This window comes from Corvus hawaiiensis (genome assembly GCF_020740725.1).
Source record: "Corvus hawaiiensis isolate bCorHaw1 chromosome 32 unlocalized genomic scaffold, bCorHaw1.pri.cur SUPER_32a, whole genome shotgun sequence".
Classification (NCBI taxonomy): domain Eukaryota; kingdom Metazoa; phylum Chordata; class Aves; order Passeriformes; family Corvidae; genus Corvus; species Corvus hawaiiensis.
In genome coordinates, this window is record NW_025963249.1 from 36,573 (window position 1) to 48,628 (window position 12,056).

General features: G+C 44.6%; 1 protein-coding gene across 1 annotated transcript in view; it reads right to left on the bottom strand.

Annotated features, from left to right (window-relative positions):
- Positions 1-1,779: 1,779 nt before the first annotated feature.
- Positions 1,780-12,056, bottom strand: part of LOC125320686 (asialoglycoprotein receptor 2-like) — a 14,814-nt gene continuing 4,537 nt past the window's right edge. The window contains exons 2-4 of the mRNA XM_048293091.1: positions 5,575-5,840; positions 3,668-3,777; positions 1,780-2,310 (exon numbers count right to left, since the gene is read on the bottom strand). Of these exons, the coding sequence (XP_048149048.1) occupies positions 2,175-2,310; positions 3,668-3,777; positions 5,575-5,840 (512 nt within the window). The 3' untranslated portion in view covers positions 1,780-2,174. The remainder of the gene's footprint in view (positions 2,311-3,667; positions 3,778-5,574; positions 5,841-12,056) is intronic.

Genomic DNA, 12,056 nt, shown 5'->3' on the forward strand with positions numbered 1-12,056 from the left:
GGGTTATTTTGGGAGGGTTTGAGGTTATTTTGGGTGGATTTGGGGGTTTTTGGAGGGTTTTGGGTTATTTTGGGAGGATTTAGGTTATTTGGGGTGGGTTTGGTTATTTTGGGTTATTTTCGGAGGATTTGAGGTTATTTTGGGTGGATTTGGGGTTTTTTGGAGGGTTCAGGGTTATTTTTGGAGGATTCGGGGTTATTTTGGGTGGATTTGGGGTGTTTTGGTTATTTCGGGTTATTTTGGGAGGTTTGGGGTTATTTTGGCTGGATTTGGGGTTTTTTGGAGGGTTTGGGGTTATTTTTGGAGGATTTGGGTTTTGGGGGGGGGGTTGGGGTTTTTTTGGAGGATTTGGGGTTATTTTGAGTGGATTGGGGTTTTTTTGGAGGGTTTTGGGTTATTTTGGGTGGATTTGGGGATTTTTGGGAGGATTTAAGGTTATTTTGAGTGGATTTGGGGTTTTTTGGAGGATTTGGGGTTATTTTGGGAGGATTTGGGGTTATTTTGAGTGGATTTTGGGGGGTTTTTTGAGGGATTTGGGGTTGAGTGGATTTGGGGTTTTTTGGAGGGATTTGGGGTTGTTTTGAGTGGATTTGGGGTTTTTTGGAGGGTTTTGGGTTATTTTGGGAGGATTTGGGTTATTTTGGGACGATTTTCGGTTATTTTGGGAGGATTTGGGGTTATTTTGAGTGGATTTGGGGGGTTTTTTGAGGGTTTTGGGTTATTTTTGGAGGATTTGGGGTTATTTTGAGTGGATTTTGGGGGTTTTTTTTGAGGGATTTGGGGTTGAGTGGATTTGGGGTTTTTTGGGAGGATTTGGGGTTTTTTTGGAGGATTTAAGGTTATTTTTAGTGGATTTGGGTTTTTTTGAGTGTTTTGGGTTATTTTTGGAGGATTTGGGGTTATTTTGAGTGGATTTTGGGGGGTTTTTTTTGAGGGATTTGGGGTTGAGTGGATTTGGGGTTTTTTGGGAGGATTTGGGGTTTTTTTGGAGGATTTAAGGTTATTTTTAGTGGATTTGGGGTTTTGGGGGGGGGTTGGGGTTTTTTTGGAGGATTTGGGGTTATTTTGAGTGGATTGGGGTTTTTTTGGAGGGTTTTGGGTTATTTTGGGTGGATTTGGGGATTTTTGGGAGGATTTAAGGTTATTTTGAGTGGATTTGGGGTTTTTTGGAGGATTTGGGGTTATTTTGGGAGGATTTGGGGTTATTTTGAGTGGATTTTGGGGGGTTTTTTGAGGGATTTGGGGTTGAGTGGATTTGGGGTTTTTGGAGGGATTTGGGGTTGTTTTGAGTGGATTTGGGGTTTTTTGGAGGGTTTTGGGTTATTTTGGGAGGATTTGGGTTATTTTGGGACGATTTTCGGTTATTTTGGGAGGATTTGGGGTTATTTTGAGTGGATTTGGGGGGTTTTTTGAGGGTTTTGGGGTTGAGTGGATTTGGGGTTTTTTGGAGGGATTTGGGGTTATTTGGGGTGGGTTTGGGGCTATTTTGAGTGGATTTGGGGTTTTTTGGAGGGATTTGGGGTTATTTGGGGTGGGTTTGGGGCTATTTTGAGTGGATTTGGGGTTTTTTGGAGGGTTTTGGGTTATTCTGGGAGGTTTGGGGTTATTTTGAGTGGATTTGGGGTTTTTTGGAGAGTTTTGGGTTATTTTGGGTGGATTTGAGGTTATTTTGAATAGATTTGGGGTGGTTTTTTGCAGGTTTTGGGGTTTTTTTGGCTTTGGGGCCCCGGTTTGAGATTTGTCACCTGGCAAAGGAATGGATAAACACAGGAAAACATCTTGAAAAAATGGGAAAAAAATCCGGATTTCCCAGAAATTGCGTTTTCCAAGGATTGACCAGAAACCGCCACTCGGAATTGGGCGGGAAAAGGAAAAAGCGGGATCGTTGTTTTGCCCCTTGGAGTTGGTTTTGAACCATTTCAGTCCTTCTTTAGCTGAAAATTCCCTTTTTCCCCAGAGTTTGGGGGGCAGGTTGGGATTTTGTGAGTTTTTTCAGGAATCTGATGGATTTTTCGGGAATTTTCCGGCCGTTCAGAGGCAAAACCCGGGATCGCCTCCAGATTCTCGTCCAGCTCTGAGCAAATCACTTCAAAATTCCGGGGGAAAATTCTTTTTTTTTTTTTTTCATGGATCGGCTCCAAAATCGCCTGGAAATGGGGGGAAAAAGCAGGAATTCAGCAATTCCCGGATTTCTCGCAGATCCAGCGGTGGGGGTGGGAGCAGCGCTCGTAGATCCAGAAGCCCTTGGGGCCGATGGCTCCACAATCCTTGTGCTCCTTGTCCGGGTCCGTCACCCACACGTCCCAAAATCTGGGGGAAAAAAGAGGGGAAAAGGGAAAAAAAACAAATTGAGGAATTAAAAAAACGCTCCCGAAAAAAACCGCTCCCCAAATCCTGTTTTTCCGATGGAAAAATGCCCGGAAAAATCCGTTTGTGGGGGTCAAATCCATCTTTGGCATTGATTTCCTGTTTCTGGGGATTCCTGGTGGGAATTTTTAGTGAAAATCAGGAATTTTTACTGAAAATCCACAGTTTTTACCTAAAATCCAGGAATTTTTAGCGAAAATCAGGAATTTTTACTGAAAATCCACAGTTTTTATCTAAAATCCAGGAATTTTTAGTGAAAATCAGGCATTTTTACTCCAAATCTGGAATTTTTATGCCAAATTAGGAATTTTTACTGAAAATCCAGTTTTTTTCCTAAAATTGGGGATTTTTTAGTGAAAATTGGGAATTTTTACACCAAATCAGGAATTTTTACAGAAAATCCACAATTTTTTACCTAAAGTCTGGGAATTTTTACTGAAAATCGGGAATTTTTCTTGAAAATCAGGAGTTTTTACTCATAATCAGGATTTTTTACCAAAACTTGAGAGTTTTTACCAAAACTTGAGAGTTTTTACCAAAAATCAGGATTTTTTAAATTGAAAATCGGCAATTCTTACCCCAAGTCAGGAATTTTTAATAAAGATCGGGAGTTTTTATCCCAAATCAGGAATTTTTACCAAAAATTTGGAATTTGTACTTAAAATCAGACATTTTTACTGAAAATCAGGCATTTTTACCCCAAATCATGAATTTTTACCCCAAATCGGCAATTTTAACCAAAAATCGGCATTTTTAACCGAAAATCGACATTTTTTACCCCAAAATCAGGAAATTTACCCCAAATCAGGAATTTTTAGCAAAAATTGCAGATTTTGACCTCGAATCCGCAATTTTTGCCCAAAACTCAAGAACTTTCACCCACAAACAGGAATTTTTACTGAAAATCGGGAGTTTTTACTGAAAATTGGGAAGTTTGTTCACTAAAAATTGGGAAGTTTTCCCGGAAGTGGGGAATTCCTACCGGAAGTGGGGAGCTCTTCCTGGAAGTTGGGAATTCTTCCCGGAAGTCAGGAATTCTCCTTCCCGGAAGTCAGGAATTCTCCTTCCCGGAAGTGGGGAATTGTCCCCGGAAGTCGGGAATTCTCCTTCCCGGAAGTGGGGAATCTTTCCCGGAAGTCGGGAATGGTCCCGGAAGTTGGGAATTCTCCTTACCGGAAGTTGGGAACTGTTCCCGGAAGTTGGGCATTCTCCTTACCGGAAATTGGGAATTGTCCCGGAAGTTGGGAATTCTCCTTACCGGAAGTTGGGAATTGTCCCGGAAGTTGGGAATTCTCCTTACCGGAAGTTGGGCTCCTCGCCCGTCACCCACTCCCACTTGCCCTCCTTGACGCCGTCGCTCGCCCCCAGCCAGTAGGAGGCGCTGCGGTCGCTGTTTTCCAGCAGGAACATCTGGGAGGGCGGAATTCCCGAAAATGCGGCTGCGGAATTCCCAAAACACGGCTACGGAATTCCCCAAAACCCGGCTGCAGAATTCCCAAAAACCCAGCTGTGGAACTCCCAAAACCCAGCTGTGGAATTCCCAAAACCCGGCTGCGGAATTCCCGAAATGCGGGTGGCGGAATTCCCAAAACGTGGCTGCGGAATTCCCAAAACGTGGCTGCAGAATTCCCAAAACTCGGCTGCGGAATTCCCAAAACCCGGCTGCGGAATTCCCAAAACCCGGCTGAGGAATTCCCAAAGCGCAGCTGCGGAATTCCCAAAACGCAGCTGCAGAATTCCCAAAACTCGGCTGCGGAATTCCCAAAACCCGGCTGAGGAATTCCCAAAGCGCAGCTGCGGAATTCCCAAAATGCGGCTGCGGAATTCCCAAAATGCGGTTGCGGAATTCCCAGAATTCCCAAAACCCGGCTGTGGAATTCCCAAAACCTGGCTGCGGAATTCCCCAAAACGCAGCTGCGGAATTCCCAAAATTCCCAATCCGGGGGAATTCGACCCCGAAACGGAGCCGGGAATTCCCGCACTGGGGATTCCCTGGAAAAGCTTTGGGATGTGGGGGCTGGGATTTGGGATTTGGGGTTTCGGGTTTGGGGCTTGGAGTTTGGGATTTGGGATCATTTGGGATTTGGGATTTGGAGTTGAGATTTGGGGTTTGGGATCTTTTGGGATCATTTGGGATCATTTGGGATTTGGAGTTATTTGGGATTTGGGGTTTAGGATTTGGGACTTGGGGTTTCGGGTTTGGGATTGATTTGGGGTTATTTGGGATTTGGAGTTTGGGATCATTTGGGATTTGGGATTTGGGATCATTTGGGATTTGGGGTTTGGTATTTGGAGTTATTTGGGGTTTGGGATTTGGGATCATTTGGGATTTGGGATTTCGGGTTTTGGGTTTGGAGTTTGGGATTTGGGATTTGGGGTTTGGAGTTTGGGATTTGGGATCATTTGGGATTTGGGATGTGGAGTTATTTGGGATTCGGGATTTGTAGTTTGGGATTTGGGATCATTTGGGATTTGGGATTTGGGGTCTGGGATTGGTTTGGGATTTGGAGTTTGAGATTTGGGATCATTTGGGATTTCGGGTTTGGGGTTTGGGGTTTGGAGTTTGGGATTTGGGATCACTTGGGGTCATTTGGGATTCGGGATTTGGAGTTATTTGGGGTTTGGTATTTGGAGTTATTTGGGATTTGGGATTTGGAATCATTTGGGATTTGGGATTTGGGGTTTGGGATTTGGGATCATTTGGGATCATTTGGGATTTGGAGTTCTTTGGGATTTGGGATTTGGAGTAATTTGGGATTCGGGATTTGGAGTTATTCGGGATTTGGACTTATTTAGGATTTGGGATTTGGAGTTATTTGGGATTTGGGGTTTGGGATCATTTGGGATCATTTGGGATCATTTGGGATTTGGAGTTATTTGGGATTTGGGATCATTTGGGATTTGGGATCATCTGGGATTTGGGATCATTTGGGATTTGGGATTTGGGGTTTGGGGTTTGGGATTTGGGATCATTTGGGATTTGGGGTTTGAAATCATTTGGGATTTAGGATTTGGGGTTTGGGGTTTGGGATTTGGGATCATTTAGGATCGTTTGGGATTTGGAGTTATTCGGGATTTGGAGTTATTTGGGATTTGGGAATTGGGGTTTGGTATTTGGAGTTATTTGGGATTTGGGGTTTGGGATCATTTGGGATCATTTGGGATTTGGAGTTATTTGGGGGTTGGGATTTGGGGTTTTCCCCTCACCTGCTCCAGCTCGGAGTTCACCACCACCAGGTGGGCGCCGAGGTCGGCGCAGGCGTTGCGGGCGCTGGCCCAGCCCAGGGAATCCATGGAAAAGGAGTAGCAGCTGCTCCCGTGGGATTTCCAGCCGGCCTGGCACGTCCGGGAGCTGCCGAGCGTCCGGCAGAGCAGCTCTGGGAACCCGGGAAAAGGGGGAAATCGGGGTGAAAATCCAGAGAAACCCCGAAATCCCGGGGGAAAATCCTGAAATCCTGAGGGAAATCCTGAAATCCCAGGGGGAAATCCTGAAATCCCCAAGGGAAATCCTGAAATCCTGAGGAAAATCCTGAAATCCCCGAGGGAAATCCTGAAATCCCCAAGGGAAATCCTGAAATCCTGAGGGAAAACAGGGGAAAAAATCCCCAAATCCCAGGGAAATCAGGGAAAAGTCCCGAAATCCTGAGGGAAATCCTGAAATCCCGGGGAAAATCCTGAAATCCGAGGGAAATCGTGAAGTCCTGGGGAAAATCCTGAAATCCCAGGGGGAAATCCTGAAATCCCAGGGGGAAATCCCGAAATCCCGAGGGAAAATCCCGAAATCCCAGGGGAAAATCCTGAAATCCCAGGGGGAAATCCTGAAATCCCGGGGGGAAAAATCCCGAAATCCCAGGGGAAAAATCCTGAAATCCTGAGGGAAATCCTGAAATCCCTGGGAAAATCCTGAAATCCCAGGGGGAAATCCTGAAATCCCAGGGGGAAATCCTGAAATCCTGAGGGGAAATCCTGAAATCCCGGGGAAAACAGGGGAAAAAATCCCCAAATCCCAGGGAAATCAGGGAAAAGTCCTGAAATCCTGAGGGAAATCCTGAAATCCCAGAGAAAACAGGGTAAAAAAATCCCCAAATCCCAGGGAAATCAGGGGGAAATCCTGAAATCCCAGGGGGAAATCCTGAAATCCTGAGGGAAATCCTGAAATCCCCAAGGGAAATGCTGAAATCCTGAGGGAAAACAGGGAAAAAAATCCCCAAATCCCAGGGAAATCAGGGAAAAGTCCCGAAATCCTGAGGGAAATCCTGAAATCCCGGGGGAGATCCTGAAATCCCGAGGGAAATCGTGAAGTCCTGGGGAAAAATCCTGAAATCCCAGGGGGAAATCCTGAAATCCCAGGGGGAAATCCTGAAATCCCGGGGGGAAATCCCGAAATCCCAGGAGAAAATCCTGAAATCCCAGGGGGAAATCCTGAAATCCCGGGGGAAAATCCCGAAATCCCAGGGGAAAATCCTGAAATCTGGGAAAAAGTCCCGAAATCCCAGGGGAAATCCTGAAATCCCAGGGAAAACAGGGAAAGTCCCGAAATCCCAGGGAAAATCCTGAAATCCTGAGGGAAATCCTGAAATCCCTGGGAAAATCCTGAATCCCAGGGGCAAATCCTGAAATCCCAGGGGGAAATCCTGAAATCCTGAGGGAAATCCTGAAATCCCAGGGAAAACAGGGAAAAAAAATCCCAAATCCCAGGGAAATCAGGGAGAAGTCCTGAAATCCTGAGGGAAATCCTGAAATCCCAGGGAAAACAGGGTAAAAAAATCCCCAAATCCAGGGAAATCAGGGGAGAAATCCTGAAATCCTGAGGAAAATCCTGAAATCCCCGAGGGAAATCCTGAAATCCCCAAGGGAAATCCTGAAATCTTGAGGGAAAACAGGGGAAAAAATCCTCAAATCCAGGGAAATCAGGGAAAAGTCCCGAAATCCCGGGGGGAAATCCTGAAATCCTGAGGGAAATCCTGAAATCCTGAGGGAAATCCTGAAATCCCAGGGGAAAATCCTGAAATCCGGAGGGAAATCGTGAAATCCCAGGGAAAACAGGGGTAAAAAAATCCCAAATCCCAGGGAAATCAGGGGGGAAATCCTGAAATCCTGAGGAAAATCCTGAAATCCCGGGGGAGATCCTGAAATCCGGAGGGAAATCGTGAAGTCCTGGGGAAAATCCTGAAATCCCAGGGGGAAATCCTGAAATCCCAGGGGGGAAATCCTGAAATCCTGAGGGAAATCCTGAATCCCGGGGAAAACAGGGGAAAAAATCCCCAAATCCCAGGGAAATCAGGAAAAGTCCTGAAATCCTGAGGGAAATCCTGAAATCCCAGAGAAAACAGGTAAAAAAATCCCCAAATCCCAGGGAAATCAGGGGGGAAATCCTGAAATCCCAGGGGGAAATCCTGAAATCCTGAGGGAAATCCTGAAATCCCCAAGGGAAATGCTGAAATCCTGAGGGAAAACAGGGAAAAAAATCCCCAAATCCAGGGAAATCAGGGAAAAGTCCCGAAATCCTGAGGGAAATCCTGAAATCCCGGGGGAGATCCTGAAATCCCGAGGGAAATCGTGAAGTCCTGGGGAAAATCCTGAAATCCCAGGGGGAAATCCTGAAATCCCAGGGGGAAATCCTGAAATCCCGGGGGGAAATCCCGAAATCCCAGGAGAAAATCCTGAAATCCCAGGGGGAAATCCTGAAATCCCGGGGGAAAATCCCGAAATCCCAGGGGAAAATCCTGAAATCTGGGAAAAAGTCCCGAAATCCCAGGGGAAATCCTGAAATCCCAGGGAAAACAGGGAAAGTCCCGAAATCCCAGGGGAAAATCCTGAAATCCTGAGGGAAATCCTGAAATCCCTGGGAAAATCCTGAAATCCCAGGGGCAAATCCTGAAATCCCAGGGGGAAATCCTGAAATCCTGAGGGAAATCCTGAAATCCCAGGGAAAACAGGGAAAAAAAATCCCCAAATCCCAGGGAAATCAGGGAGAAGTCCTGAAATCCTGAGGGAAATCCTGAAATCCCAGGGAAAACAGGGTAAAAAAAATCCCCAAATCCCAGGGAAATCAGGGGAGAAATCCTGAAATCCTGAGGAAAATCCTGAAATCCCCGAGGGAAATCCTGAAATCCCCAAGGGAAATCCTGAAATCTTGAGGGAAAACAGGGGGAAAAAATCCTCAAATCCCAGGGAAATCAGGGAAAAGTCCCGAAATCCCGGGGGGGAATCCTGAAATCCTGAGGGAAATCCTGAAATCCTGAGGGAAATCCTGAAATCCCAGGGGAAAATCCTGAAATCCGGAGGGAAATCGTGAAATCCCAGGGAAAACAGGTAAAAAAATCCCCAAATCCCAGGGAAATCAGGGGGGAAATCCTGAAATCCTGAGGAAAATCCTGAAATCCCGGGGGAGATCCTGAAATCCGGAGGGAAATCGTGAAGTCCTGGGGAAAATCCTGAAATCCCAGGGGGAAATCCTGAAATCCCAGGGGGAAATCCTGAAATCCTGAGGGAAATCCTGAAATCCCAGGGAAAACAGGGTAAAAAAATCCCCAAATCCCAGGGAAATCAGGGGGGAAATCCTGAAATCCTGAGGAAAATCCTGAAATCCCCGAGGGAAATCCTGAAATCCCCAAGGGAAATCCTGAAATCTTGAGGGAAAACAGGGGAAAAAATCCTCAAATCCCAGGGAAATCAGGGAAAAGTCCCGAAATCCTGGGGGGAAATCCTGAAATCCTGAGGGAAATCCTGAAATCCCAGGGGAAAATCCTGAAATCCGGAGGGAAATCGTGAAGTCCTGGGGAAAATCCTGAAATCCCAGGGGGGAAATCCTGAAATCCCGGGGGAAATCCTGAAATCCCGGGGGAAATCCTGAAATCCCAGGGAAAACAGGGAAAAAAAATCCCCAAATCCCAGGGAAATCAGGGGGGAAATCCTGAAATCCTGAGGGAAATCCCGAAATCCCAGGGGAAATCCTGAAATCCCAGGGAAAACAGGGAAAAATCCCGAAATCCCAGGGGAAAATCCTGAAATCCCGGGGAAAACAGGGGAAAAAATCCCCAAATCCCAGGGAAATCAGGGAAAAGTCCCGAAATCCTGAGGGAAATCCTGAAATCCCAAGGGGAAATCCTGAAATCCCAGGGGGAAACAGGGGAAAAACCCGAAATCACAGAGAAAACTGGGAAGGATCCTGAAATCCCAGAGAAAAATCCCAAAATCCCAGAGAAAACCGGGAAAATCCAAAATCCCAGGGAAAATGGGGAAAGATCCCGAAATCCCAGGGAAAACTGGGAAAAAAATCCTGAAATCCCAGAGAAAACAGGAAAAATCCCAAAATCCCAGAGAAAAAATCCCAAAATCCCAGAGAAAATAGGGAAAAAATCCCGAAATCCCAGAGAAAACAGGAAAAAAATCCCAAATTCCCAGGGGAAACGGGAAAAAAATCCCAAATTCCCAGGGAAAACCGGGAAAATCCCAAAACCCCCAGGGAAAACAGGGAAAAATATCCCGAAATCCCAGGAAAAACTCTGAAATCCCAGAGAAAACAGGAAAAAATCCCGAATTCCCAGGGAAAACCGGGAAAAATCCCCAAATCCAGGTGAAAAAAATTGGAGAAACCCCTAAATCCAGGTAGAAACCGGGATAAATCCCAAAAGCTGGGTAAAAATCGGGAGAAACCCCAAAATCCCGGAGAAAATCGGGAGAACTCCCCAAATCTGGGAAAAAAAACCAGGAGAAAAATCCAAGTAAAAACCTGGAGGAAGCCCCAGATTTGGGTAAAAACCTGGAGAAATTCGCCAAATCTGGGTAAAACCATGGGAGAATGCCCGGATCCAGGAAAAATCCAAAATCCAGGGAAAAATGTGGAGAAATCCCCAAATCCAGGGAAAAATCCAGAGAAATCCTTCAAATCCCAGTGGAAATCCGGAGAAAACCCCAAATCCTGGGGGGAAAAGGGAAGAAAATCCCCAAAATCTGGGAAAAACCTGGAGAAATTCCCAAATCCCTGCCAAAAATGGGGGAAATTGGGGAAAAAATGGAAAAAAAAAGAGGGGAAATGGGAAGAAATGGGGGAAAAATGGGGGAAATGGGGAAAAATGGGGAAAATGCAGAGAATGTCCCAAATCCTGGTAAAAAGTGGGAGAAATGCCCCAAAATCGGGATAAAAATGCGGAGAAACGGCCAAATCCTGGTAAAAATCCAGGGAAAGTCCCAAAGGCCAGAGAAATCCCAAAATCTGAGGAAAACCACCCAAAATCTGGGGAAAACCTGGAGGAACGCAAAGAACTGGGGGGAAAAATTGGAAAAATGTCAAAATTCGGGAAAAAATTGGGAGAAATCCCCCAAATCTGGATAAAAACCTGGAGAAATCCCCAAATCCCGGTAAAGTCCCGATAAAATCCTGATAAAATCACAGAAAAATCCCGGGAAAATCCCGATAAAATCCTGATAAAATCCCGATAAAATCATGGAAAAATCCCGGGAAAATCCCGATAAAATCATGGAAAAATCCCGGGAAAATCCCGATAAAATCCTGATATAATCCTGATATAATCCCGATAAAATCCCGGTAAAATCCTGATAAAATCCCGATAAAATCCTGATATAATCCTGATAAAATCCCAGAATAATCCCGATAAAATCCCGGTAAAATCCTGGTAACAATCCTGATAAAATCCTGATAAAATCCCAATAAAATCCCAGGAAACTCCCAGTAAAATCCTGATAAAATCCCAGAAAAATCCTGATAAAATCCCGATAAAATCCTGATAAAATCCCAATAAAATCCCGATAAAATCCCGATAAAATCCTGATAAAATCCTGGAAAAATCCCAATAAAATCCAGATAAAATCCGGTCAAAATCCCAGTACAATCCTGGAAAAATCCCAATAAAATCCAGATAAAATCCGGTCAAAATCCCAGTACAATCCTGGAAAAATCCCAATAAAATCCAGATAAAATCCGGTCAAAATCCCAGTACAATCCTGGAAAAATCCCAAGAAAATCCAGATAAAATCCCAGAGAAATCCTGATAAAATCCTGATAAAATCCTGCTAAAATCCCAGAAAATCGCAATAAAATCCCAGATAAATCCGATAAAATCCCAGTAAAATGTTGAATAAAAATCCCGGAGAAATCCCGATAAAATCCTGAAAAAATCCTGATAAAATCCCGGAAAAATCCCAGACAAATCCCAATAAAATCATGAAAAAATACCGGTAAAATCCTGATAAACTCCCAATAAAATCCTGATAAAATCCCAATAAAATCCTGGTAAAATCCCAGAAAAATCCCGATAAAATCCCAGTAAAATCTTGATAAAATCCCAAAAAAATCCCAAGAAAATCCCAATTAAATCCTGATAAAATCCCAATAAAATCCCAGGAAAATCCTGGTTAAAATCCCGGAAAATCCCCGTAAAATCCTGATAAAAATCCCGGAAAAATCCTGATAAAATCCCTTAGAAATCCCGATAAAATCCAATAAAATCCCGGAAAAATCCCCGTAAAATCGTGATAAAATCCCAGAAAATCCTGGAAAAATCCCGGTAAAATCCTGATAAAATCGCAATAAAATCCTGATAAAATCCCAATAAAATCCCAGAAAAATCCCAGAATAATCCCGGTAAAATCGTGATAAAATCCCGGTAAAATCTTGATAAAATCCTGGAAAAATCCCAGAAAAATCCTGGAAAAATCTTGATAAA